Raw genomic sequence first — 27,848 nt, 5'->3', positions numbered from 1 at the left:
CTTGGGATACGGCTGCTGCCCCACCTCACAGGTCAGTTGCGGGAAGTAGTGTTAAGTCGCTCTGCATGCTGTGCTCTCACCCCATCGGCAGGTATTCTCCCCCTTCACGCAGGAAGGTCTGGAGTTAGGTAGTTGCAAAAGCCCCGTGCCACCACCTCCTAACTACATCCAATCTCTCCCAGCTAGGCTAGAAGATGGTCATCACAGGAGAGGCAAGGCAATTAAAAAAATTTTTTTAAAATATCAAAACTGAGGAAAGGCCTCTCTTTCTGCTCTTCTGAAGACTTCTCTCCTACACAGGGAGGTCCTGCAGGTATACACAACACCCTGCTTCAACATATCTACTCCCCTTTGAAGAAGCCATCACCCACAAAGGAGGCAGGGCAGGAGAGGGTTCGATGTTCAGTTTCCTTTAATGACCCCCATTCTCCCTGAAGGGCAGGTGCGGGCAGCTAGGCGATGGCAGGAGATGTTCACTTGAAGATCTTGCCCTGATTGAAGGCTTTGCCCACATGCTGGAAGGCCCCATCCCAGGAAAAGTATTCTCGAACCAGCGTCTGGGTCTCCTCGCTGCTGGGATCCAGTTTCCGCCATGTGTATGACTCATAGTCCACCTGCCAATCTGGACTCAGCTGGGGAGGAAAAGCCAGGTAGAAGCATGTGGTCAGGCTATTGGCCGCTGCCCCACACCTGCTATTTCCAGCTCAGACACCCGTCATCAGACCCCAGGACTCCTGCGAACATGACAGCTCCTTCGTGGACACATTCCTTGAACTCTCTGGAATGCCCACCGGCTCAGGAATACGAGTGCACTTCCCAAATCCTCGCCCCGCCCTAAAGAGACAAGACCCCTCCCCTGCACCTTCCTCACCGGAAAGGCAAGCTCCTGGCCTCGGAAGACCCAGACTCCGGAAATGGAGCTGCTATTGTTGGTTCCAAACAGAATGACACTGGCAAAGGCATTCTTCCTCAGTTTGTCCAATCGCTGGAACATTCCTGAAGGGCAAGGAAGAACATTCAGCCTTTGAAATCATGTCACCCACTACCTTGTCTCCTCCCTTCCTCTTCCCAGAGCTACCCTCTGCTCACCAGTGATGAGGTTGCAGCTCATGAAGGTCTGGGTGAGCTCTTCAGGGAAGCGGTACTCGGAGTACCACAGGGACCAGCCATCTTTATCAAAGTGCTCCCAAAAGTACGGCAGTGCCACGGAGAGTGTGTCCTCGTTGGAGTACTTGCGCTTAAATTCATCCAACACAAAGGTACTGAATGAAGGAAAAAAAAAGCAAGGAGATCAAGGTGGAGAAGGTCCTACTGCGGCAACGTTGCCATGCTAAGAGAAACTAAGGGCATTTCCACTCAAATATACTGCTTTAAAGGTAGGGTCACTGGATTGGCAGATGTGTATCACCTTCCAAGGGAGGAGAGCTGGGGGGTATGAAAGCCACCCAGGGCATTCCCGTATCCCCCCACCCCCAGCCTAAATATGCTTGGCACGTGGAGGGTGGGGCCCAGGATCTGCCCGAAGAAAGACACGGCGAGCTGCTGCCCCCTGGTGGAGACTCACAGCGAGGACTCCTTTTTTTTTTTTTTTCCTGGCCGGCCCCTCCCCGGGCTCTTATCCAAGAGTCACCCTCAGTTCCTGACTCACCCAAGTCGCTGCCCCCACCCCTCCCCATGACACAGGCCTCTTCAGGTTACACACACTATATGATGGCAATGTAAGTGAATGTTTGCAAAGGGCCTCCACCCCAAATCCTACACCCGTGTCCTTTAGTTAATCTGCTCAGAAACAAGTTCAGGTGATCTTTGAAGCAATCTGGCACACCGAGCCAAGGATGCCAGCTTCAGAAGAGGAGAGGTGCCTCCCCCCATGGTAGGGCTTCTGTTTTTGTTTTTTTTTTTCTTTCCTTCCAATTATAAAAACACATACTGACTGAAGAAAATCACTCACTATGCCAGCAAACAAGATAACTAATATTTTAATGTATTTCCCACTAGCAATTTTCCAAAGACGATGCATGTAATTCTGTGCCTTACACAATTTGCTCACTTAATACTGCCTGGCTATCAAGAATGTTTTGCAGATGTTTTAATGGCTAAATAATCTTCTGCATGAATGTGCCATAAATCTATTAAACCCCCTTATACTGAATGTTTAATTGGTTCAATTATTCATTAGTATATAATTAATGTCAACAAACCCTAGAGTCAGAGAATGTTACCATCCCTCCCTTTACCAATAAGGTTAAGTGGTGTGACTTGCTCACTGCTGCAATGTAGCAAAGCAGAGAATCTGTCCTTTAACTCAAGGTCCCAGGTTCCTTCCCAAATGCACATCAGAGACCTCATCTGAGGTGCTTTACTTCCTCAACCACCCAAAAAGTAGGGCTGGGGGGGACTTCCCTGGTGGTTCAGTGGTTAAGACCTCACCTTCCAATGCAGGGGGTGTGGGTTCGATCCCTGGTTGGGGAGCTAAGATCCCACATACCTCAGGGCCAAAAAACCAAAACATAAAACAGAAGCAATATTGTAACAAATGCAGTAAAAAAAAAAAAAAAAAAAATAGGGCTGGGGAGTTTTTCTTCACTCTCTCCTGAGCTGCTTGAACTTTATTATTTATGACCATGTGTCCATTTTTCTCCCCAAACTGACCACAGTTGGAAGACTGGGATTGACATATGTATAAAATGGATAACTAATAAGAACCTGCTGTATAAAAAAATAAATAAAATTTAAAAAAACCAAACAAATGACCACAGGGTTAGGGTAGCTGGAACGTCTTAAAAAGACCAAAATTAACTCTGGACAAATGAGTCTTGTCTTTGAAGACATCACTTTTGAGTCATTAAGAATCCTGGGGAAAATCATCTTGGCAGCCCAGGAGCACACCATGGTAATGTAACGAATAAGTACCAATAAGCACTCCCAAATGATACAAAAGAAAACAAAAAAAGTGCTGGGGCTTCCCTGGTGGCGCAGTGGTTAAAAATCCACCTGCCAGTGAACTTTTGTAGTGTTGGAAATGTTTTAAAATTTAATTTTTGTGGTTACACAGATCTATAAATTTAGTTAAAGGCATTGACCTATATACTTATAATGACAGAATTTTATTTTATTTTTTTTCCTTTGCGGTACGCGGGCCTCTGTTGTGGCCTCTCCTGTTGCGGAGCACAGGCTCCGGACGCACAGGCTCAGCGGCCATGGCTCATGGGCCCAGCCGCTCCGCGGCATGCAGGATCTTCCCGGCCGGGGCACGAACTCGTGTCCCCTGCATCGGCAGGCGGACTCTCAACCACTGCGCCACCAGGGAAGCCTTAACGACTGAATTTTATATGGAAAATTATACTTCGTAATGGAAATTATACTTCATAATGGAAATTATACTTCAATAAAACTGTTAAAAAAAAAAAAAGAATCCACCTGCCAATGCAGGGGTCACGGGTTCAAGCCCTGGTCCAGGAAGATACCACATGCCACGGAGCAACTAAGCCCGTAAGTCACAACTACTGAGCCTGCGTGCCACAACTACTGAAACCCACGCGCCTAGAGCCTGTGCTCCGCAACAAGAGAAGCCATCGCAATGAGAAGCCCGCGCACCGCAACGAAGAGTAGCCCCCGCTTGCTGCAACTAGAGAAAGCCCGTGAGCAGCAACGAAGACCCAACACGGCCAAAAAATAAAAAAATTTATTTTTTAAAAAATGCTAAGTTTATTAAAGATTTTAAGTTTACTGCCTGATTTATTTTCTGCCCAGTGTACAGACCCAATATACATGAATATCTCTAGCTATTAGCAGTACCTATGTTACAAGGGTGTACAAAATTTGGGTTGGTTATCATAGCTTACTTACAGATACCAAAAATCCTGCTCACTCTTGACCTGCCCCTGTGCTAGATTCAAGGTAATCGCTTTGGTTCAGAAAGGAATATATCCTTAAAAAGCAGCTGCGTTAGGAGCCTTCTTGTATGAAATGCCTGGGAGTAAGAGCTCTCAGCTACACCCCAAGTTGCTCCCCAAATGGGGAAGCAGCGGTTCCTAATGGCAACCATCCAGTACTAGGTCGCTTACAATTCCACATACTTCTTATTATGCCTACCACCAGTGCGTGCTCCTTCATCCCAAATACAAACCACTACAAAATGGGGAGGTCAAACACTGTTGCACCCCAACAAACCAACTAGTGAAAGGATAGATGGCTTTAGGAAAGGCAGAATGGGCCAAGAAAAACAGAAAAGCGAACTAAGTGACGTGACCATGGAAAAGACATTTCTCATATTGCTTGAAATTCTAGTAAGATGACCCAGAGCAGTGACCGAAGAAAGATTTGATGGTAAACAACTGGGCAAGTACTGGCTGTCCCACTTTTTTCACACTAAAAATCCCCCCTTTACTGTATTCTTTCTTCCAGGAACCCCTATGGTGACTAAGAAGAGGACACAGACGACCACCCCATATACTTCCTTCTCCTTGTGGGGTTTAACTCCCCCACGCTGGGAAACAATAAACCAGACACTACGTAGCCATGGTCATCATCCTTTCTCTTAAAGTGAGCAATTTTTATACAGGCTGATGCATCAAAACAGCACAAAGACAATCAGAGGACACTGACATGGTGTCCGCTGCCTCAGCAAAGCCAGCAGAGCAGAGCAGATGGAGGCTCTCTGCATTTTCTTCCTTCCTGCGCCCCTCAGTGTATTAGTTCCAAGCGTTCTCAATCTCAAATCCTAACGTGCGCACGCAAGACCAGTCAATTCACCTCCACACCGGATTCTGGGCCCATGTGCTTTCTTTGCTAGAAAGGGAGTTTTGATATCCTCAAATACCAGATGCATTAGGAACTTGTTTGCTACTTTCAAAAGTCACCCAACTCTTGACGGTAAAGTCAGGAAGCTGCTTTATTTGCAACTAAAATACATCTTTCAATTTTGTATGGACAACCTAAAATCCTAGGCCCTAGCAGTATGAGGGGGATGCACAGAGGTGAGCACAGGCCCTCCTGGGCCCCATGCCCCCTACCCTCCACCATCCGTACCTCTTGGGCAGGTGAGCAAAGGGATCCTTCGCCTTCGGCTCAGCAGCCAGCGCCTGCTCACATTCATCCAGCTCCTCCTCGGGAGCAGGGGCAGCTGCCTTCTTCTCCTCTTTTCGCTCGGCCTGGGGCTTCTGCTTCTCTTCTCGAGAAGCTTTCTCTTTCCGTGGGGTGTCCTTTTTAGGCTGGCTCTCTGCAAACTTTTTAGCTGGTGCAAAGGGAAGGAGAAAAGTCAACGTCTGGTCTCTTTCCACAACCCTCCCAAGCCAGGCACAAGCAAAGTAACGGAGGAAAGCTGCTGGGCGGGAGCTAAGGGATCTGACGCTACACTGCCGCCACCTCACGGTACATCCTGAGCAAGAATGCAACCCTCAGCAACACATACACGTGCATCATGATCCTACATATTAACACAAATGAGCGGGAGCATGTGTGTGCAGAAGACAAGTATCACAAAATACTAGCTGCTACGTGCGATGCCCTACGTTCTGTGGGTCCACATAACCCAAAAGCTAGACAGGAAGTCAACGGGTTAAGACTGAGCAAACCAGTCCCCTGACCCTGCCGGCACGCTCCCCTACCTCCTCAGACTTACCATCAAATTGGGCCATTTTCTCACAGAGTTTCACCTCCCCCAAGACCGCCCGGAACTGGGGCTGGTTAATGCAGGTGAGGAACCAGCGGTTTGTATTAGGGAAGGCCTGGCGGAAAGAAGGCTCCAGAACCTGCCAGGATGCAAGAGTGGACATAAACTCAGCGGAGGGAAAAATCCTGACGAGTTTCCAGTCAGAGCCCCTTGTTTCTTTCCACACCAAAGCTCCAGCTTCCTTTCAGCCCCCAGAACACCAGCTTTCCCTGGAGGGCTACTGCCCACTTACCTTACTAATCTCTCTCCTGCAGTCCAATCCAATTTAATGGATGCTTGGTCCCACCCTCTATTCACCCGGTAGGAATATTTATATTGTGCCTTACTCCTTTTACAAAGCCATTTCATACCTATAATTTCACGTGTCAATAGAACTTAAAAGGCTGGGGACCAACAGAGAACTACGAACTATTCACTTTGCCAAGCAAATAATGAAAACTATCTATGTGAACTATGTGATATGTGAGAGATATATATACATGCATCATCAAACTTCAGAAAGTAAATATTCAACAGCAAAAAAGTTTATTTCAGAATAACAGGGTGCTTAAACTTGGCTTCATGAAAAATTCATCTACCATTTTTTCGGTTTGCCAAGATCAGAGGGAAAATAATCCTGTCAAGGATACATCGCAGCCAGCTCTGTAGTGCTGGTTCTGCAGTACTTGGGTTCAAATCCTACTCCACAACTTCCGGGCTACATTTCTTTCACCCACACAACAAGCAAAGACTCACTAAGGTTGTCCTTGTTATGCCCTGGCACAGGCTCTGACACGAAGTAGGTGCTTTTTTCTTTGCTGTTATCCCATTACTATTCTGGTCCAGCAACAGTCCAAGAGCTGCTGTTTGGGAACCAGCAATATGCCATCTTTAACCCAATAACCTCAACAGTGATTATTCCTACCTTGGTTTTATGGCTTCCACAGGGGGGAAAAAGAGGACTAAATGAATCCACACACACCCTCCCCCCAACAACCAGTAAGTACTGAAGCCAAGAACTGATCCTAGTTCTGCCCCCAAAGATCTTGATGCTGAAGCTATCACCTCTACCTCTGTCTTCACAACTAAGCACAACCGGGCAACCTGAGAAACATGGGAACAAACTAAACATATTAGCTGCCAAACAAATTAAGGGCAACAGAACAGGATCAAACTTCTCAGAAGGAGGGAAAGCAGTCGTGGTGTAAGAAGACAGGGCAGAGGGTCTGTGGAAAAAAGAGAACCAGGCACTTTCTTGACATAAGAGAAGCCATTTTTGGCCTAAGCCATTTTGTGATCTGAACCTGCCTGTAATACCTGTCCTTGAACAGGTCTTTGTAATTAATGATCTTAAGGGAACAAAAGAATGCAGAAACTGGGAATTCCCTGGTGGTCGGGTAGTTAGGACTCCGCACTTCCACTGCAGGGGGCACGGGTTCGATCCCTAGTCGGGGAACTAAGATCCTGCATGCTGCATGACGTAGCAAAAAACAAAAACAAAAACCAGGGCTTCCCTGGTGGCGCAGTGGTTGAGAGTCCGCCTGCCGATGCAGGGGACATGGGTTCGTGGCCCAGTCCAGGAAGATCCCACATGCCGCGGAGCGGCGCCCAGTTTTCCGTTAACACTGGTACTCAATCCTGGAATTCCTAAAGACTAGCTGTTGCCTCAGACTCCCTCACATCAGCAGGATACAAATAACCTGGCAGGCCTGTCACTCTGTTTCTAAACCCCACCTACCCTCTGTCAACCCAGATTCTTTACAAACTTCACCTGTTTATAAAGCCACAACAGGGTGCAGACAACTGTGATGTCAGCCAGCGTCACACGTTCGCCCACCAGAAAAGTCCTTGTCTTCAAGTGAGCATCCAGCAGCCCCAGAATTCGCCTCACCTCCTCCTTTGCATTCTCTGTGGCCTATTGATTTAAAATGATCAGACTTGGCAGTGGGTACCAACCCTTGTCCCTGCCCTTCTCCCCCAATGATAGAACTAAGGTAGCTATTCCCCTGAGTCCTGGCTCCTTCCAAATGTATCGCAAATGAAGCTCTCAACGTTAAGTTTCTTCATGGCGCAGTCTGGCTTCATTTCCCACTGCACTGATCGTAGGCATGTATCTTTGAATTTTAGAAAGAACCTTAGAGGTCATCTGGTCTAACCACTCCCTTACCATTTGGTACAACCTTTCTAGAGCAGAGGCCTCTCCTCTGGCCACTCAGACCTCCCACCTCCACTGGGTCTGTCTGACAAAGAATCCATATACCATCAACAGCCCAGCGCTCCCAAGTGAAAGCTCAAAGATTAGGTATTTATTATCCACATATTCTTGGCATCACCCTTCCTCAATCTTTTTTATTTCTTCCTCCCTGATACTGAGGAGCTGACGCCACCCCTGCTCTTGGTTTCTCCCCAAGTTCCAAGGCTCACCTGCTTGCTGTGGTGCATGATGCCCAAGGTGGGGAACACCCAGGTACTGGCTGGGGGAACTATGTCGCTATCAGCAAAGCTCACCCACTGCACCACCTGGGCTGCTGCTTCGGGAGTACTTCCCCGCAGCTCCTCGTTGCTCACTGCAGAGGCGGAACATAAAGGTCAGAACTTTGGGGCTGTGTCAAAGCCAGTGCAGGTCCCTGAAAATTCCTCTCCTTGCCCGCTCCAGCTCCCCTCACCCTCTCCTGCACCCCATCACCTCCAGACCTTCCCATTCCCCAGCCACTGCAGATTACCATAGTAGGCAATGGCATTGCTCTCGAACACACAGAATCCATCGTCACCCTCAAAGGCTGGAACCTGGGGACAAAGCAGTCATAAGTAAATACACAGCAGTTTCTCACTAGTCATGCCCAGGGACTCAATCGTTTTGAATAAAGTTTTTTATATAAGGCTGAGAACCCTTGCTGACCAAACCCTTGACACTATCTGAAACTCAAGAACCGAAACTGTATGAGTAACTTGCCATCCCCTACAATCTGAACTCACATAAGAGACCCCCAAATTTTAGATATTAGATATTTGTATATAATCTCAGTCAAATAAGCAAAAGGCAAGAAACCCGAGTCTGATATTTCTGTCTATATTATCCCAAGTATTATAGTACTCCCCCACTGCACTTGATCTCTTCTACATGTAGCATGGTTATTTATCTATCTCTGTAAGCCTCTTGGGGCAAGAATTCTACTCATAGCAAACATTTGATCTATTTGCACTGAAATCAGTCAAAACTGATCCTCTCTCCCACAGATAAAAAGAAGCCTGTGAATTTCATAGGAAATGACTGAATAGCTCTGTACTATTTTTAACAACAAATAAATCACAACTGTCTCAAAATAAAAGTTTTTAAGTCTCTGAAGCGTGGAAAAAAAAAAAAAAGTAACATGGAAAGCTCTCTTTTAAAGATGGAGGTCATCTTCAGAGTGATGGAATCTCAGTTCTCCTTGGGTTCTCAGGACCAAAGCCCCCTCTCCACTTCCCTACTCACCTTGCCAGCAGGAAATTTACGGAGAAACTCGGGGGTACGGTTGGTTTGGCCAAAATGGAAGTGGGGTGGTGCGGACAGCACGCGGACCTGAGCCCCGCTGTACTGAGCGGCAATGAGGGCCTTGAAGGCCCTCCAGTTTTCAGGATATGTGTACAGGGTCTGTGGGGAAAAGGCGGGGAATAAGCCATTAATGACTGGAAGGGTCCCAGTCCTAAGTGTTACCCGGGAACAACTTCCCCGGGTAATCCCAGTCTGTTTCGACTCACTCTTTTACTCCCTTTGGTGAACCAAGTTCGTTCTTGAGTATCTGCAGTCTTGGGTAATCGGAGTCCTCCAAAGTACGAGGACAGAACTACACACCAACTGCTGAATAAAGCTTGTCGACAGACGTGACCTTCCGTAAGGACGCCTCTGGAAGCGTTCTCTTCCCCTCAAATACACCTCTAAGAAATGCAGAACTTGTAGCTCCCTCAGATTCCATCTGCCGACAAATACGCACCCCTCCCTTCCCAGAGCCCTTGTTCATTCATTGATGGTCGCTGAGCGCCTGCTTACTCTACTGAGCCGCTCACCCTTCAAAAGCATCACCCTCGTTTCCAAGACACACACACCAACCGAGACATTTCCAAGTCCCCCTCCGAACAGCCACGAAGAGACCGAATGGCATCTTCTCTTCCTAAGCCAACTCGGTCTCCCTAAAAAACCTTTCATTCCTTGTCACGCGTACCATCCCTCCGGTCCTGTCCCGCAGTGAGTTCCCAGGGGTTTCCTTCTCTCCTTCTATTAACGTGGCCAGCGGGGTCCAACTGGTCTGACTCCAGCGTCCGGAGACTCCTCTCGCTGCCAAACCTCCCCGCAGGACGACCCTTAACCGTGGCCCGCCGTACGTGCCCACAAAGACCCTCCTCTTCCCCTGTCCCTCCTGTTGCCCCACAAAACGGTCGCAAAAGTTCTGTCAACCTGCCCGGATCCCACGTCTCGAGAAGGCAACGAACCGAACTCCGTTCTCAGGTCCCAGACTGCCAGGATCTGGCATCCCTTTTCTCTTCTACCCCAGAACCTTCCACCTCTTTGGCCTCCCAGAGCCCCAGCCTCAGTTCCCCTCCGGGGCCTGGAAGCCCTACTCTCCAACAGTACGATCTCTAGACCCCGGGTCAGTTCCCCACTCGGCTCCAGAAACCCTCTGACGCCGGCTGGACCCACTCCGGCAGAGGATGGCGTCGGATAGGGTGACCTGGATTGCCAGAGCCGGCAAACTTACCCCAGCCGCCATGGTGATTCCGCAGGGAAAGGGGGTGGGGCCCTCCGCGCTGCCGCAAAGTAAGCCGTCAGGGAGAGAACGGTGGGGGTGGGGGGGAGGGGAGAGCCGTGGAGAAACAGCAGCCGGAAAGCGAGGACGGCAGAGAAGGCTTACGCACGACAGTTCGGTATCCCGCGGCAGCTGAAAGGAAACAGGAGGTGGGGCCTGGGGCCTGCGCGGAAAAAGCTCGCGCCTGCGCGGTGAGGGGGGGGGCCAATCCGAGTCCCGACATGGAGGTAGAAGGCGCGGAGGGTGGGGAGACTGTGAGAACTAGCTGGAAAGCCGGCCCTCTGCAGCTACGTGGCAGAGCTGCCAGCCCGGCATCGCGCCGGGCCCCAGAGGCGTTTCCCTCCGGGTCGCGGGGCCCGCGGTGATTTGTTGGAGGTCCTGCCAGACCCCCGAACATCGTGGTTGTGTGACACTCACAGGAGCGGAAGCAACTGCGTGGAGGTGGCGAGGTGCCACGTTCCTTTTGTTCCGGCTCTTTCTAGAGGAGAGCTTGTACATCTAACCCGAGCCCAAGTCCGAAGCCCTCTGTAAAAGAGGTTTTTTGCCATTAAACGACCTTGCAGCTCAAGGATGCTGTTACTGCTTAGAAGAGGAGCTAGTCCTCGGGCCTGCAACAAGGGAGGGGCTGAGGGAGAACCCAGCCACGTCCTGTCACCCGGGAAGGGCTGACAATTCAATGGATGGGTCGCCCTTTACCCATGCTCAGATCTGAACCCAATTTAAGAACAGGATGAATTCTATTAAGTGAGAGAATGAAGAACCCTGAAGCCAAATTTCAAGCCCTGTCACCATTCACAACTCTGGGCAGTAAGGTAAATGTGGAAGCAAACTTGGTACTTCCCAGGTGCTGCTCAAGCCACCCACCCAGCGCTCCATCTTTCCAGAACTCTACTGAGTGGGTCCAGGTGCCAAACACACACTCCTCCTGGGCTCTGAAGGAAACATACTGAGAGACCTATTTTAGGGTGGCGAGAGAGGGTACCTGTGAGAGGCTGCATTAAGCACTGGGGGGAAGGAGGATTATTACCAGGTGGAAATTAGCAGAAACTAGCGTTTATTAAACTAGCAGCTTTATTGCCCTTTAGGGTCCCCATCTTCACTTGAGCAGGTTTCGAAGTGCTTGAGGGAGGAAAACCTGTAAGAAATGATGGAGATCAGGGAACAGGCCTTGAGAATCCCGGAGTGGGGTCACAGTGAGAGCCTGGTTAGCCTGGGAGACAGACACCACGAAGGTCAGGAGTGGCTCGGCCCCCGGCGTCTGTTCAGTACCGCTCAGGCCTCGCAGCTGCCGGGTGACCTGAGCCTCAGTTGCCAGCCACTCTGCTCCTGTACCAGCACCAGCTCCACCTCCTTCCTTGATTTGCTGCAAGCGTCTTCGGGCACGCCGCCGCCCCTGCCACACTCGGTGGCACAAGACACAGCGCCAGCCCACTGAGGAGAGCAACGCCCCCTTCCCTGCCTCGGCCTGAGACCCTTCTCGGGCTGCCTCAGGTCCTCCGGGCCCCTGCTCAGCCAGCGCTGCGGGGCCTGACCGCCCCTCTTCTCCAGTGCCTAGATGCTTTCCGGTCATCGGGGCCAGCTCCCCTGGCTGCCCAGGGCTCCTCATGGCCCAGTCTTGCACTGACTCTCCAGCCTCTATCGCCATTTCTTCCACCCCATCTTCACCGTGGCCCCCTGCACGTCCCTGCTGTTCCTCCTGCCCCCCCTCACAGCTTTTCTGTCCGTCTAGTTTCAATCTTTTGCTTGTCCCTCCCTGGGGAGGCTCCCCAGTTCCACCTCCCTCTGACCGCAGTCTCTTGGTTCCCTGTTCTATATGGCACCCCAAAGCCTCCTGTAACACCTGGGCCAGGGCAGCAGTGAGCTGGGTGAAGGGAGCGGGGGGTAAGGGGATGGGTGTTGCAGCCAGCAGGGAGCTAGGGGAGCTGGGCTGCAGAAGGGGAAGCAGCCCCCAGTCCCGACCCCGGGAGGAACGGCACTGGTACTGGAGGCTTCGGCAGTAACTGGCTGCCGCTTGGCAGCAGTTCTGTAGCCGCCCGACCACCCGGCTGGTCACATTGGCTGCCACGTTGTGACTCAGGTCAAAGGGGTCCTGGAGATTCATGGGACCGAGGCGCAGACCCTCCCAGAGATTAGAGGGCAGGCCCCCTGCCACAGGCAGTGCCTGACCCTCCCGCAGGGACAGCAGTGAGCCACGAAGATCCCAACAAGAGACACAGGAGAAGAACTGGGCCAGCAGGGAACCTGGAGGAACAGAAAACCCAGGGAAAAGGGGTCACCTGGAGGCCAGAAGTGAGATCAGCCCTGTGCCAGAGCCATTCCCTTAGCTGGACTTTCTTTTTCCCTCCCAAGGGGCTCAGAAGAGTGCCAGAGCCAGGCTCCTCTGATCCCTATAAACAAGAGGTCAAACCTCTCTCCCGTGATGCCCCCAGATACTGCCCCTTCCCCTTGCCAGCAGCATGACCTTGGGCAAGCCACTTAATTACTCCAAGGCATGGTTTCTTCATCTGTTAAGTAGCAATAACAATATTAGCTATCCCACGAGGTTGCTGTGTGCCAGTAACTGTGTCATTAGCACCATTTATTAGTCCTCTCCCAGGCTCCCCAGACTCACCCGGGGGCTCCTTATTGGTGCTGGGCTCCAGTCTCGAGGCATCCCTGGGAAAACTACAGTCCCAGCCATCAACCTCCACCTGTTCACCCTCACCTATGAAAGTAAAAAAGGTGAGGGTGAGCCTGGAAGCAGGAAGACTAAGGGGGGGCGGGGGAGGGTAGATATGGGAGTGATAGCAGAGATCTCATTCCCAGGGAAGCTCAATATGTCTAAGTGAGATGAAGAAGAGAGATGAAGCTCACGAGACAGAGCGGATGGAGGCCGGGCTACTGTACCTGCTTTCTGGGTGAGCTGGGACACAGTGGGCAACACAGGAGGGTCCCTGGTCTGAAGGAAATAGATCACGAGCAAGGTCAGGGCGTAGTTATTGAGAAGTGGACCACTCCCTGGGTAAATAATCAATTAATTCCGGTTAGATTAGAGCCGGTTCTGATCCCCTCCTTGGCAGTTTTCGCAACCCTGGTTCCTGTACCTGCCACCTTCCTTCTCTCCCTGAGTCCCTGCCTCTGCCCCGACACGAACACAGCCCCAAGTCTGTCCTCATTCATTCTCACCTGACAGCCCTCGACCCTGAGCCCAGCAGCGCAGAGTGTACACAAGGGGCCGTACTCGCCCATCCAGCTCAGAGCAGAGGCTCAGGAAGCGGGAGTTATGCAGGGCCAGCCTGGGACAGAGGGGGGGACAAGGGTGTTAGGGCTCAGGAACCTATCACCCCCAGCTCTTATTCCAGGCTTGTGTAATGGGGGCCAGCTGGAAGAAGGCCAACAGAGGGTTTCCCGAGTTTTCTGACATGGTCTGGAGAGAGTATGTACAAAAGAACATCAAACGTGTCTGGGAAACACTACATCCTATAAATGTCTTAGTTACAGAGCATGTTATTGTAAGACTGATCAGAGCCTTTACTATTCAAAGAAAGATAGGAAGGGAGGGAGAGGGAGGAAAGAGGAAGTGGGGGAGAGGGAGGGAAGGGAGAAACCTGCCTGTGTTTAACTCAGCATTTCCCAATGCTAAAACGTATTCAACCATGGAACTCTTTCCTAAATCCTTCAAAACAGTATCCCAAGAAACACACTTTCCAAACATTGAAATGAAAGCCAGACATGAGATGAGCATCAGAAAGAGAGACAGGACCAAATAAGGACAACCTCAAGGCTCAGCTGGTGCAGGGCACCCTCCTCAACCTCCCCAGAGTGCCCATCTGGCCTTCCCTGCCACCCCCCAAACAAAGGTACCGGTTACTGAGGGAGATGTCACCGTGGAGACCTGAAGGCCGATGGCAGAACTTGACCACAGGGCGTCGGGCAGATGGCACAGTTTGGACTCGGTACACTCCAGGGACACAGCGCCGAAGAATGGATCCCACCAGCTCCAGCATGGCTCCCCCTTCTGCTTTCTCCCCCTTCAGGGCCTCTGCCAGTTCCATGGCCTTCCCCAGGTCCCCCTCTCCCTGGTCCTCCTGCAGTGGCGAGGATGGAGGCAGGGACTGGGGAGAGGCGAGGGTCTCAGAGGCCAAAGCAGAGTCTGGAGTCCGGGGTGCCAGGGAGGAGGAAGGGACTTCACAGTCCAGGGCTTCAGAGTCTTGGGGAGAAGCTGGAGGCTGTGAGTCTGGAGGGGAGGCTGGGATGCAGGCCAGGGCTTGAGGATCCAGTGGGGATGCAAGGGCCGAGTCCAGGGATGGAGATTCTGCAGCCTTTGGGGCTGGCTGTGGATGGAAACGAGCTGAGTAACTGCCTCACATGCGGTCCCCTAACTGGGGAACATTCCATCCCTAAGATATATCTATTACTGCTTATTATGTGCCAGGCTCTATTCTAAAGGCTTTAATAAATATCAACTCATTTAACCTGCACAAGCTTTTTTTTTTTTTTTTTTTTGCAGTATGCGGGCCTCTCACTGTCGTGGCCTCTTCCATTGTGGAGCAAAGGCTCCGGACGCGCAGGCTCAGTGGCCATGGCCCACGGGCCCAGCCGCTCCGCGGCATGTGGGATCTTCCCGGACCGGGGCACAAACCCGTGTCCCCTGCATCGGCAGGCGGACTCTCAACCACTGCGCCACCAGTGAAGCCCTCACAAGCCTTTTTAAAAATTAACCGTTTAATGCCATAAAATAAACGGTCAGTATTTTACAAAAACGTTATTGTCATGAAAAACAAAAAAAGGCAGAGGAACCGTTCCAGATTAAATAAGACTAAAAAGGGAATTCCCTGGTGGTCCAGTGGTTAGGAATCCAGTGCGCTTCCACTGCAGGGGGCACGGGTTCAATACCTGATGGGGGAACTAAGATCCGTAAGCTGTGAGGTGCAGCAAAAAAAAAACCTTTTGTGGGCGAGAGGTATATGGGAACTCTGTACTTTCTGCTCAATTTTGTTTTGAACCTAAAACAGCTCTAAAAAATAGTCTATTTAAAAAGTAATGACCCTTTCCTATTCCCAAGGCAGGATCTGTACATTAGATGTTAGAAAACACAGATAAGCAAAAACATAACCCATTATCTCCCCGAATAAGATATTATACATGCTATTTTGAAATCTGTTTTTTTCCCTGTTACAAATGCCATTTATCCCATGTTGATTCATTTTATCCTATCCAATATCCATACATATTCACATTTCTCCAATTATAATAACCCTTTCAGGCAGATCCTATTACCCCCATTTTATAGATGAGGAATTAAGGCACGAGAGGTCAAGTGTTTGCCCAGACATGACCATTTCCACTGACTCTTCACAGCTGCCTCCATGGTCACATACCTGGGGCTCGTCCAAGTCCCCCAGATCCAGGAAGAGGTCAAGATCACAGCCATGGACGTCAAAGCTGTTTATGGAAGAGCCAAAAGGATGGACCACACAGCCTGGGTGCCAAGCAGAGAATAAAGGTCAAGAGACACTGTAGGGAGTAAGTGGTAGAAGAATAAAATGGGGCACAAAGATGGAAAAGCAGGCAAATGAACACCACTAGCTGAGGGAGGACTGGGGATGCAAACACAGGGGAGGAAGGACAGGGAGGGCTCAGACACAGTGAGGGAGGTGACGCACCAGGGAAGAACTCTGTGAAGACCTCCTGCACCAGGGCCACCACGAGGCTCCGAAGCTGCCGCTCAGCCTCAGACAGCTCCCTCAGCCCCACGAGCTTCGCCATTTGTGCCTCCACGTCCGGGGCCTCCGCTAGTGCTTTTGCCAGCTGGTGACTGTCAGGGGCCACTCCTTTGGGGGACTTGGAGGCTGGGCTCTGGAACTCTTTCTGCTCCCGTGGCCGGACCCTCAGGCGATGTCCTCCCAAGCTGTGCTGGGGCTGTGAGAGAACAGCTTCCCGGGCACCCACGTCCCCCATCTCCACAATGGCAAACACTCCCTGTCAAACCACAACAGGGACAATGATGATGGTTTTAGAACCTAGAATCCAAACACATGGTCTGACAGTGGGTGAGAATCTTTAAAATGGGGACCACCATATAAATTGGGAAATTTGTTTGCTGTTTCCATAACATCAGAGAACATATTTATTTATTTATTTAGGCCACGCCTCGAGGCTTATGGGATCTTAGTTCCCCTACCAGAGATTGAACCCACGCCCTCGGCAGCGAAAGCGTGGAGTCCTAATCACTGGACCGCCAGGGATTTCCCACCAGGGAACATATTCAGAAAAGCAATTACCTCCTTCACTCAAATCGCATACATTTTATTCTCACCCAAGCCTGCCTCTGAAAAACCTCATTTTACCTGTTTTATAAAACCCCCGTCTTCCCAATGACATTTCACTGGTAATACTATGACTCACCCCCTAACTACTCCTGCTTTAATTAGACTCTTTTAATATTAAGAATCCATGTAGGGTCTTCCCTGGTGGTGCAGTGGTTGGGAGTCCACCTGCCGATGCGGGGGACGCGGGTTCGTGCCCCGGTCCGGGAGGATCCCACATGCCACGGAGCGGCTGGGCCCGTGAGCCACGGCCGCTGGGCCTGCACGTCCGGAGCCTGTGCTCCGCAGCGGGAGGGGCCGCAGCGGTGAGAGGCCCGTGTACCGCAAAAAAAAAAAAAAAAAAAGAATCCATGTAATGATCACTGTGTTAGGCATAAATATAAACATATAAACCCTATCTTCAACAAACTTACCAGCAATATGACAGCACTGCTGCTATGATTTGGTTGAATTTAATGATATTCATTGGGTCATTTTTTTTTAAGGTAAAACGTTAGCAGGAGCAGAAAAAATATAACTGCTCTGGCAAAAGGCCATATTTTTTTATATTTTCTTCAGTGGTAAAGCTAGAACCTCATCCTGCTTATACAAAGGCACTCTCTACAGTAATCAAGACAGTGTGGTACTAGTGACAAAACTTTAGCTAAACTCACTAAGAAGAAAAAGAGAGAAGCCTCTGATAAATAAAATCAGAAATGAAAGAGGAGAAATAATAACGGATACCACAGAAATACAAAGGGTAAGAGAATATTATGAATATGAAAAGCTATACACCAACAAACCTACAAAGGGACAACCTAGAAGAAAGGGACAAATTCTTAGAATCACACAACCTTCAAAGACTGAATCATGAAGAAATGGAAAACCTGAATAGACTGATCACGAGTAAGGAGAATGAAACAGTAATCAAAAAGTTTCCCAAAAAACAAAAGTCCAGGACCATCAGAGACTTAATACCTATCCTTCTCAAACTATTCCAAAATATTGAAGAGGAAGGAACGCTTCCTAACCTTTTATTTTTTTGGTGGGGGGTTCGCGGGCCTCTCACTGTTGTGGCCTCTCCCGTCATTGCGGAGCACAGGCTCCGGACGCACAGGCTCAGTGGCCATGGCTCACGGGCCCAGCCGCTCCACAGCATGTGGGATCTTCCCGGACCAGGGCACGAACCCATGTCCCCTGCATCGGCAGGCGGACTCTCAACCACTGCACCACCAGGGAAGCCCCCTAACTTATTTTTACAAGGCCAACATCACCGATACCAAAACCATACAAAGACAACACAAAAAAAGAAAACTACAGGCTAATATCTCTTGGGAACATAGATGCAAAAATGCTCAACAAAGTATTAGCAAATACAATACAATAATACCTTAAAAGGATCATATACACCATCAAGTGGGATGCAGGGATGGTTCAACAACCATGAATCAATCAACAAGACACATACTTTAACAAACTGAAGAATAAAAATAGGATCATCTCAGTAGATGTAGAAAAAGCATTTGACAAGGTTCATTACCCATTTATGATAAAAACTCTCAATAAAATGGGTAGAGAAGGAATGCACCTCAATATAATAAAAGTCATATATGACAAACCCATAGCTAACATCATACTCAATGGTGAAAATCTGAAAGCTATCAGGAACAAGACAAGGATGCCCACTCTCACCACTCTTATTCAAAACAGTATTGAAGTCCTAGCCAGATCAATTAGACAAGAAAAAGAAATAAAAGGCATCAAATTGGGAAGGAGAAGCAAAACCATCACAATTTGCAGTTGACATGACTTTATATATAGAAATCCTTAAAGACTCTACGAAAACCCACTAGAAATAATAAATGAATACAGTAAAGTTGCAGGGTACAAAAATCTGTTCTCTTTCTATATGCTAACAATCAGCCAGCAGAAAGAAAAATTAAGAAAACTATTTACGATCACAACAAAAAGAATAAAATACCTAGGAATAAACTTTGAGGAGGTGAAAGACATACACACTGAAAACTATAAGACATTGTTGAAAGAAACTGAAGAAAACACAAATAAATAGAAAAACATTCCACGTTCATGGATTGGAAGAATTAACATTGTCAAAATGTCCTAAGGCACTCTACAGATTCAATGCAATCCCTATCAAAATCCCAAGGAGGGCTTCCCTGGTGGTGCAGTGGTTGAGAGTCCACCTGCTGATGCAGGGGACATGGGTTCGTGCCCCGGTCCAGGAAGATCCCACATGCCGCGGAGTGGCTAGGCCCATGAGCCATGGCCGCTGAGGCTGCACGTCTGGAGCCTGTGCTCCGCAACGGGAGAGGCCACAACAGTGAGAGGCCCGCGTACCTCAAAAAAAAAAAAAAAAAAAAAAATCCCAAGGACATTTTTCACAAAAACAGAACAAAAAATTCTAAAATTTATAGGAACCACAAAAGACCCCAAATAGCCAAAGCAATCCTGAGAAAAAAGAACAAAACTGGAGGTATCACACTCCCTGATTTCAAACTATATTACAAAATCATAATAAGCAAAACAGCATGGTACTGGCAGAAAAACAGACACACAGATCAATGGAACAGAACTGAGAGCCCAGAAATAAACCCACATGTATATGGACAATTAATTTACAACAAGGAGCAAAGAACATACAATGGAGTAAGAACAGTCTCTTCAATAAACAGTGTTCAGAAAACTTGACAGCCACATGCAAAAAATGAAACTGGATCACTATCTCACACCACACACAAAAATAAACTCAAAATAGATTAAAGACTTGAATGTAACACTTGAAACCATAAAACTCCTAGAAGAAAACACTGGCAGTAAGCTCTTTGATACTGTTCTTAATATCTTTCTAGATATGTCTCCTCAAGCAAGAGAAACAAAAGCAAAAGCAAAAATAAACAAATGGGATGACATCAAACTAAAAAACTTCTGCACAACAAAGGAAACAATCAATAAAATAAAAAGACAACCCACCAAATGGGAGAAGATATTTGCAAATGATATATCTGATAATGGGCTGATATCCAAAATATATAAAGAACTTATACAACTCAACCAAAATTTTAAAAACAAAGAGACTGGACTTCCCTGGTGGCGCAGTGGTTAAGAATCCGCCTGTCAATGCAGGGGACATGGATTTGAGCCCTGGTCCGGGAAGATCCCACATGCCACAGAGCAACTAAGCCCGTGCGCCACAACTACTGAGCCTGTGTTCTAGAGCCCGCAAGCCACAACTACTGAGCCCACGTGCCACAACTAATGAAGCCAGAGCGCCTAGAGCCCATGCTCCACAACAAGAGAAGCCACCGCAAGGGAGAGTAGCCCCCGCCTGCCACAACTAGAGAAAGTCCGTGCACAGCAATGAAGACCCAACACAGCCAAAAATAAAAAGATTAAAAAAAAAAAAAAAAACTACAATGAGATATCACCTCATGCCTATTAGAATGGCTATTATCAAAAAGGCAAGAAATAAGTCTTGGCGAGGATGTGGAGAAAAGGGAACCCTCGTGCACTGTTGAGAATATAAAGTGGTGCAGCCGCTATGGAAAACAGTATGGAGATTCCTCAAAAAAATTAATACTAAAATTACCATTCAATCCAGCAATTCCACTCCTGGGTTATTATACAAAGAAAACGAAAACGCTAATTTGAAAAGATATATGAGGGCTTCCCTGGTGGCGCAGTGGTTGAGAGTTCGCCTGCTGATGCAGGGGACACGGGTTCGTGCCCCGGTCTGGGAAGATCCCACGTGCCGCGGAGCAGCTGGGCCCGTGAGCCATGGCCGCTGAGCCTGCGTGTCCAGAGCCTGTGCTCCACAACGGGAGAGGCCACAACAGTGAGAGGCCCATGTACAGGAAAAAAAAAAAAAAGATATATGCACCCCTATGTTCACTGCGGCATTATTTACAATAGCCAAGGTATGGAAACAACCTAAGTGCCCCTGAATGGATGAATGGACAAAGAAGATGAGGTGTATATATACAATAGAATATTACTCAGCTACTAAAAAAAAAAATCTTGCTATTTGCAATAACATGGACTTTGAGGGTATTATGCTAAGCGAAATGAGTAAGACAAAGAAAGACAAATACCATATGATTTCCCTTATACATGGAATATAAAAAACAAACAAAAAATAAAATAAATGAACAGGGTCTTCCCTGGTGGTCCAGTGGGTAAGACTCCACACTCCCAGTGCAGGGGGCTGGGATCAAGCCCTGGTCGGGGAACTAGATCCTGCACGCATGCCACAACTAAGAAGTCCGCATGCTGCAACTAAAAGATCCCACGTGCCTCAACAAAGATCCTGCGTGCTGCAACTAAGACCCAGCGCAGCCAAAATAAATAAGTAAATAAATAAAGTTTTTAAAAAAATAAAGTACTATATGTACCATAAAAACATCAATTAAATGGATAAATAAATGAACAAACCAAACAAAAACAAACACATAGATACAGAGAGGAGTAGTGATTATCAGAGGGGAAGAAGCAGAGCAAAATGCGTAAAGGGGATCAACTGTATGGTGATGGATGGAAACTAAATTTTTGGTGGTGACCATACTGTAGGGTATACAGAAATAGAAATATAATGTTGTACACATAAAATTTATATAATGTTACAAACCAACGTTACCTCAATTAAAAAAAACTTTTTTTTTGGCCATGCTGCACAGCTCACGGGATCTTAGTCCCCTGACTAGGGATTGAACCCAGGCCCTGACAGCCAAAGCGCTGAGTCCTAACCACGGTACCACCAGGAAATTCCCAAACAATTTTTTAATTAAAAAAAAAAAAAGACTGTGTGGTACTGGCATAGAGATAGACATTCACGACTTCCCTGGTGGTACAGTGGTTAAGAATCCACCTGCCAAGGCAGCGGACACAGGTTCGAGCCCTGGTCCAGGAAGATCCCACATGCTGCAGTGCAACTATGCCCACGAGCCACAACTACTGAAGCCCACGCTCCTGAGCCCATGCTCTGCAACAAAGAGAAGCCACTGCAATGAGATGCCTGTGCACCACAACGAAGGGTTAGCCCCTGCTCGCCACAACTAGAGAAAGCCCGCATGCAGCAATGAAGACCCAACGCAGCCAAAAATTAATTATTTTTTTTCAAAAAAGACAGACATTCAGATGAAGAGAATGTAATTGAGACTCCAGAAATAAACTCGTACATCTATGACCAACTGATTTTCAACAAAGGTGTTAAGACCATTCAATGGGAAAAGAACAGTCTTCTCAACTGGGATAACTGGATAACCACATGTAAAAGAATGATGTTGGACCCCTACCTCACGCCATATACAAAAATTAACCAGGGGGATGGCTTCACCAGCACACAGGCCTGAATCACAATTGGAGAATGACAGATAATAGATTCACAGTTTCTTTTTGGGGTGATAAAAAACATTCTGGAATTAGATCATATGATGGTTGCAGAATCTTCCAAATATGCTAACAACCAGTGAATTATATATCTTAATAATATATAATATCAACTGACAATACAAGGAGGGGAAAAAGAAAAGGGGGTCCCCTGTCTACCCTCACTTCTACCCTATGTCAAACAGCACAAAGAACCAAAGTGAAACTAAGGAGAAAGGCAGCCACTTGGGCCTGCCCAAGTGAATCTTCTGATTCTGAGGAATCACACAGCTCAACAGACTGCAATGCAACACCAAGTTTGCAGCCGAAGCCCCAGCTGGCAATTAGGTGTCTCTTTGCCTGGCCTTGTCTGTGTGCACGTATTTCTCTCAAGAACTGCACAAAAGGCATCAGGGAGGGCGGGATAAGCAGATTCAGAAGGATGTATCCCGGCCATTTTTCTCCTCTCAATACCAGCATCCCCAACTACAGCCACTATTTACTGAGGTCTTTTTTTTTTTTTGCAAGTTTTTTTTTTTTTTTTTTAGGCCACGCTGTGTGGTATGCAAGATCTTAGTTCCACGACCAGGGACTGAACCCGTGCCCCCGAGGGCTTATTATTAACCGAACAGTTCACGTAAGCTATCTCGAAGTCTCATAAGATTCCTACAACAAGGTATGTATTATTATTCCCTTTTTACAAATTAAGCAGCTGAAACTCAGAGAGGTTAAGTAACTCGTGACTGCCTCCCAAGTAGGGACTCCCCCAAATCTCCAACTTCCCCAGTGATGATCTCAAGGAAATGTTGTGGAGATTAAATAAGATATACAGTACTTAGGGCTTCCCTGGTGGCGCAGTGGTTGAGAGTCCGCCTGCCGAAGCAGGGGACACGGGTTCGTGCCCCGGTCCGGGAAGATCCCACATGCCACGGAGCGGCTGGGCCCGTGAGCCACGGCCGCTGGGCCTGCGCGTCCGGAGCCTGTGCTCCGCAACGGGAGAGGCCACAACAGTGAGAGGCCCGCGTACCGCAAAAAAAAAAAAAAAAAGATATACGGTACTTAGCATATAACTGGTGCATAATAATTGCTCCATAAAAATTTTAGTCATTATTGTTATAATTATTGATAGAAGCCTCAAAAACTTGAGGTTTAAGTTCAGGAAAAGATCTTTCTTTACAATTGAAATAAATATGAACAAAAATGGTGGCACTGAGCTTTCTGAAGAAGTCACCTGGGACAGACACTGCCAATTGCCCACCCAATATACATTCTCCCAACTTCCTTACTAACAGAACCCTGCTTTTTGCTCAGAGGGGCAAAGTGCCCAGCTAAAAAAACTTCATTTCCCAGGCTTCCCTGTAGCTAGGAGTAACTAGGCGATAGACAGAGTTCTGGACAATGAAATATAAGGAGATGTCTGCTGAAGAGGCCTCTGAGAAATATTTTCCTGGGAAATAAAGAAAGCGGGGGAAGGGATCAGACTCAGATGACCCTAGCCTTTGATAGTCTGCCCTTCAACCTGCTGCTGCTTCTTGTCGGAAGATGTGGAACCAGCATAATCACAACTATGAAGTGAGAGCCATATGCCAATAATGACAGAGCAGGAAAACAGTAAAATCTTGGACGGCCCAGGTCTGGACTTCTTGTTATAAGAGAACAACTGAACCCTGTTTGTTTAAACCATTGTGAGTCGGTTGCTGAATGCAATTTCTAAGAAAAACAGACCCCACGGCGTGGTAAAAGAAGACCTGAGCTGCTAAGTAGATCTGGGATCATCTAAGCCCACAAAACCAGAGTGTAGCCTCAGAGCTACAATATGACCACGGAGCACATCACCACAACGGCAAACTTTTTCCAGGGGACTAGGGAGACTCTGACAAAAGGTCGGCATGGAAGCAAGACAAAAAGGACCACAAAGAACAAGTCTGTTTGTCTTGCATTGTCCAGAGGACAGGGTGTTCTGACCGGATGACCTCAGTACCTTTCAGCATAAGTTAATAAACTGCTAGCTGGTTTATCAACCAGTTTCTTGAAGGGTTAGGATAGATCTCCCAACGGTGTGGTCTTAAAGCACCCACTTCACTGTAGTAGTTACTCATTTAATTGTCTACTTCCTCCACTAGACTGTAAGGTCTGTGCAAGCAGGGACCATGACTAACCTATGCACTACTCAGAATGCAATTCTAAGCAGTGCCTAGTACAAAGTTAGCAGCTAATAAATATTTGGCAAATAAAAGACTGACTGAATAAATAAATGACCAACAAGTTCCCCAGTGACTAATTCTGACGAACTGATAAAATCAGTTAAAAGCAGGGGTGGGGGGACGAGGGTGAGAGACTCACAAAGCTGGACTAGCCCAAGTACTGGAGTGTCCACCAAGGGCAGCCACATTAGGAACCAGCAGAAACAGGCTGCTGGTCTCCCGCCCCATTTCTTCCGGTGTGCAGGACACCTGACTCATTCTTCACCCCCAGAGCCACTCACTCTACCTTGTCCTTGTCCATGACAACACTGGCCACAGGTCCAAATGCCTGGAAGTACTCAGAGAGCTGAGTAGAACCCACATCCCGGGGAAAGCCACTGACAAACACGCTTCGAAGTCCCTGGGCCTTTCGAGCAGCTCGTAGTTCTACCAGGTGCCGGTGCTTTCGGCCTCCCAGGTGGGCCTCTAGGCTGGGTCCTGCAAAGACAAACGTGAGGACAAAAACATCCGAATTGCTCTTCAGTGTACCTACCCCGACTTTTTTCTCGGCATACCTAGATCCTACTGACTCTTCCAAGCCATAGAAAATGTGACATTTGAATGACAAAGTCCTGGCTCCTTGCAGCTTCCTCTCTTGTCCATTTGTCTATATAAAGCATTTTAAGTGGTTCCCAGGAGAACTGGCTGTACACAAGTATTTCTTTTTTTTTTTTTTCAATTTCTTTTTTTTTTTTTTTTGGCTGCATTGGGTCTTCGTTGCAGTGTGAGGGCTTCTCATTGCAGTGGCTTCTCTTGTTGTGGAGCGTGGGCTCTAGGCGCACGGGTTTCAGTAGTTGTGGCACATGGGCTCAGCAGCTGTGGCTCGCAGGCTCTAGAGTGCAGGCTCAGTAGTTGTGGTGCACGGGCTTAGTTGCTCTACATCGTGTGGGATCTTCCCGGACCAGGGCTGGAACCTGTGTCCCCTGCATTGGCAGGCGGATTCTTAACCAGTGCGCCACCGGGGAAGCCCCACAAGTATTTCTTAAACCATCTACAAGTGCTAGGTAGAGCAACACCTGCACACTGTAAAGAAATTAACAGGTAACTTATCTAAGTCATTTATAGAAGAACTAAATAAATCAGGACCCTAGACTATTTATCATTTCTGGGTATATTATAGAGATTACAAGTGCAGGATCAGAAGTCACACTACCCAGAATCAAATCCCAGCTCTGTCAAGCTGTGCGAAATCTTGGGCAACTTACTTAACCTCGCTGTTCATGTCTCCTCAGGTATAAAACGGAGATAATAATAGTACCTACCACATTGATATTATTCATATATAGCACTTGCCTGAGAGTCTGGTACATGGTGAATGCGGGAAAACTTAGCTGATTTTTAAATTTTTATTACATTTTGAGTCAGCTGCTTGATGTCACCAGTGTATATGTGGGGCCAGAGAAGACTATCCTGGATTTCTGGCTTGCCCTACTGGACAAGTGGTAGTGCCATTCACAAAGGAAAAGAATGAAAGATCACGTTTAGGGGAGATTATGATTCCAGACTTCAAAAGTGGAATATGAGGTTTCATTGAGCCTCTCGCGCTGTCATAAAAGGACCTTGTCTCCTTTTCCAAACCCACGTTCCAAACATGCATACCATGCTACTTCACCCATCTCTGCCTTTGGGAAGCTCCTCTGTAGGGCTTCCCTCACTTAATTACTACCTTCTCTGTGACCCTGCAGCTTTCCAAACACATCTATAGGGTACTGAAATTGTTTCCATCTCTAGGTGGTGAGCTCCTTCATCTCTAAATCCCCTCTCCCCGCTCTAGAGCCCAGCGGAGTAGCAGGCACAAAGGGAATATCCAATAGATGACGGTTAAAGAGGAAATAAAATAACGAAACTTCTGTCGTCGAGATTTCGGATACTGGGAAGCTGGGGAGTAAGGTGGTGGGACTCTCCCCCACTCTGTAATCCCTTCGGACAGCGGAGAGAAAACGGAGGTGAGACCCTACCAACCGACTTGGCAAGAACTATGACCTATAACCCTAACTTTCGCTAGGACCCAAAGACGAAAGCCCACAAACACCCCCCTCACTAGCCACCGCTTACGGTTGGCCGTAGTGACGTGGCAGAGGCAGCAGCGGAAACCCCCGCGAGGCAGCGGTTCGACATCCGAATCCACCGCAGCCATCACAACTGTCGGGTACTAACAAAATGCAACCACTTCGGCCACGACCGGAACTCACTTCTACAAATTGCAACATGCTGGGAAGCAACTTCCGCCCGTCCGATAGGAAGTGACGTAGCCGTCGCCCAATCGCGCGGTACACTCCTCCGAAAACCGAGCTCTTTCCGCTCAAGGTTCCGTTTCCAGCCCGACTTAAGTCTCTACCAGCTTCAGGAATACCATCTACGATGCTTATCTGCATGCGGTAAGCCAATTGGTGTGCTCTGAGCTGTTCAGACGTTGATTGGCCCAAAGGTCATGAATATTCATAAGGCAGCCACAGCGTGTGCCGGGTTTCTTGCCGGGCCCGCTGCTTGACTGACGGCAGGCGATTTCCCTGCTGGGTGGTCGAGAGCAGGTTGTGTCCTCCGTCATGGGGCAGTAGAGACTGTATCCTCAACCCCATATTTACCTAGTGAATAAAGGCGGATCCTCCACAAAGCCCGCACTGTCCCTAGACTCCCAACCTCCTCAGGGCTGTATTACCCTCTCCCTCTGCCGTCGGTCCTCTCCAAGAATGGGAGTTCTGCAACCTCTCCCTAACCCTGGTTGGGGAGCTCTGCCCCCACCGGGCACCTTCCGCACTCCACGGGCTACAGCCAGATCGCCTCTCTTCCGCGTAAGCGGGCTGCGTGGAGTGCACCCACCAGGAGCCAGAGCCACCGGCCCACTTAAAGGCATTTAGCAGAACCTGCTATGGTGGCATTTGAGTGAAGACACTGGAGGGTGCCGCTTCCCCCTAGAATGTTATAGTGGTCAGTTCCTCCCTACACTACCAAGGTGTTGGCTCAGGCCAGGGAGGGAGGAAGAGAGCTAGGGAGGCCCCAGGGACAAGGGCCATGAGATGGAGGGGCCTATCAGCCGGGCTAAGCAGCCGCTGCTGTGTTTGGTCAACCCACAGCTTCCGGCTGTGGAAAGCGCAGCGGACCTGAGGCACACATCTCAGGATCTGACCTTGAGCCAGTCACAACTGCTGAGGCTTTTCCCCATCTCTAAGGAAAGTGCTCAAGGAGCACACAGTAGGCGTAACTTCTCGTCCTCTCTCCTAAAGTGCTCCTCTTGTTGGGACCAGCTCAAATGTCTAATCTGTCTCCCAAACTTAAAAAGGGAGGAAACAGCACTAGAGTGGGCCCCAATATCAAGGCAGTTGCTGAGGCTGCCCTTGGGGATCCCTGAAGCAGCAGTCTGTGCAAATACACCACAGAGCTAGGTGATATGATCCTACAGTACACCCCAAAGTGGGCTACATCCTGCTCTGGCCTCTAACAACTCCCAGAATCCTCTAAGTAAAAAGGAGAGGGGAGGACTTCCCTGGTGGCGCAGCGG

At 48.4% G+C, this 27,848-nt stretch overlaps 2 protein-coding genes and 2 long non-coding RNA genes across 9 annotated transcripts; 1 reads left to right on the top strand and 3 right to left on the bottom strand.

The window, feature by feature from the left end:
* Nucleotides 1-394: 394 nt before the first annotated feature.
* Nucleotides 395-10,495, bottom strand: EEF1G (eukaryotic translation elongation factor 1 gamma). Its single transcript, XM_022591767.3, has 10 exons — nucleotides 10,390-10,495; nucleotides 9,129-9,287; nucleotides 8,377-8,440; nucleotides 8,078-8,220; nucleotides 7,425-7,568; nucleotides 5,624-5,753; nucleotides 5,032-5,236; nucleotides 1,090-1,262; nucleotides 872-996; nucleotides 395-632 (listed from the first exon to the last, which is right to left on the bottom strand). Exons 1-10 carry the CDS (start codon nucleotides 10,399-10,401, stop codon nucleotides 474-476), a joined length of 1,314 nt encoding a protein of 437 aa, XP_022447475.1. The 5' UTR covers nucleotides 10,402-10,495; the 3' UTR covers nucleotides 395-473.
* LOC149748682 (uncharacterized) lies at nucleotides 1,258-5,237 on the top strand. Its single transcript, XR_016393777.1, has 2 exons — nucleotides 1,258-1,376; nucleotides 4,408-5,237. It is a non-coding gene; the product is annotated as an uncharacterized LOC149748682 (long non-coding RNA).
* Nucleotides 9,467-10,383, bottom strand: LOC149748681 (uncharacterized). The gene is made up of 2 exons (XR_016393779.1): nucleotides 9,856-10,383; nucleotides 9,467-9,571 (listed from the first exon to the last, which is right to left on the bottom strand). It is a non-coding gene; the product is annotated as an uncharacterized LOC149748681 (long non-coding RNA).
* A 345-nt stretch (nucleotides 10,496-10,840) lies between the features above and the next one.
* Nucleotides 10,841-26,542, bottom strand: TUT1 (terminal uridylyl transferase 1, U6 snRNA-specific). 6 transcript variants are annotated; one of them, XR_016393776.1, is made up of 10 exons: nucleotides 26,405-26,538; nucleotides 24,597-24,787; nucleotides 16,083-16,398; nucleotides 15,798-15,898; nucleotides 14,281-14,750; nucleotides 13,603-13,712; nucleotides 13,324-13,434; nucleotides 13,049-13,141; nucleotides 11,465-12,678; nucleotides 10,841-10,962 (listed from the first exon to the last, which is right to left on the bottom strand). XR_016393776.1 is itself a non-coding variant. In XM_089914671.1 (10 exons), the coding sequence occupies exons 3-10, from the start codon at nucleotides 24,609-24,611 to the stop codon at nucleotides 11,534-11,536; spliced, it is 2,361 nt and encodes a 786-aa protein (XP_089770797.1). In that variant the 5' UTR covers nucleotides 24,612-24,787; nucleotides 24,865-25,372; nucleotides 26,405-26,494; the 3' UTR covers nucleotides 10,841-11,533. The 6 variants fall into 6 exon arrangements, 5 of the variants coding, with proteins under 5 accessions (XP_089770797.1, XP_022447472.2, XP_089770795.1 ...); XM_089914671.1 differs by adding an exon at nucleotides 24,865-25,372 and having other exon boundaries at nucleotides 10,841-12,678; nucleotides 26,405-26,494; XM_022591764.2 differs by having other exon boundaries at nucleotides 10,841-12,678.
* Nucleotides 26,543-27,848: the final 1,306 nt, after the last annotated feature.

The sequence above is a fragment of the Delphinapterus leucas genome, chromosome 7 (genome assembly GCF_059928025.1).
Source record: "Delphinapterus leucas isolate spDelLeu-1000000601 "Yukka" chromosome 7, BTC_Dleu_Yukka2, whole genome shotgun sequence".
Taxonomy (NCBI): domain Eukaryota; kingdom Metazoa; phylum Chordata; class Mammalia; order Artiodactyla; family Monodontidae; genus Delphinapterus; species Delphinapterus leucas.
Note: the sequence above shows the minus strand (reverse complement) of the source record. Positions and strands in the feature narration are given on the sequence as shown.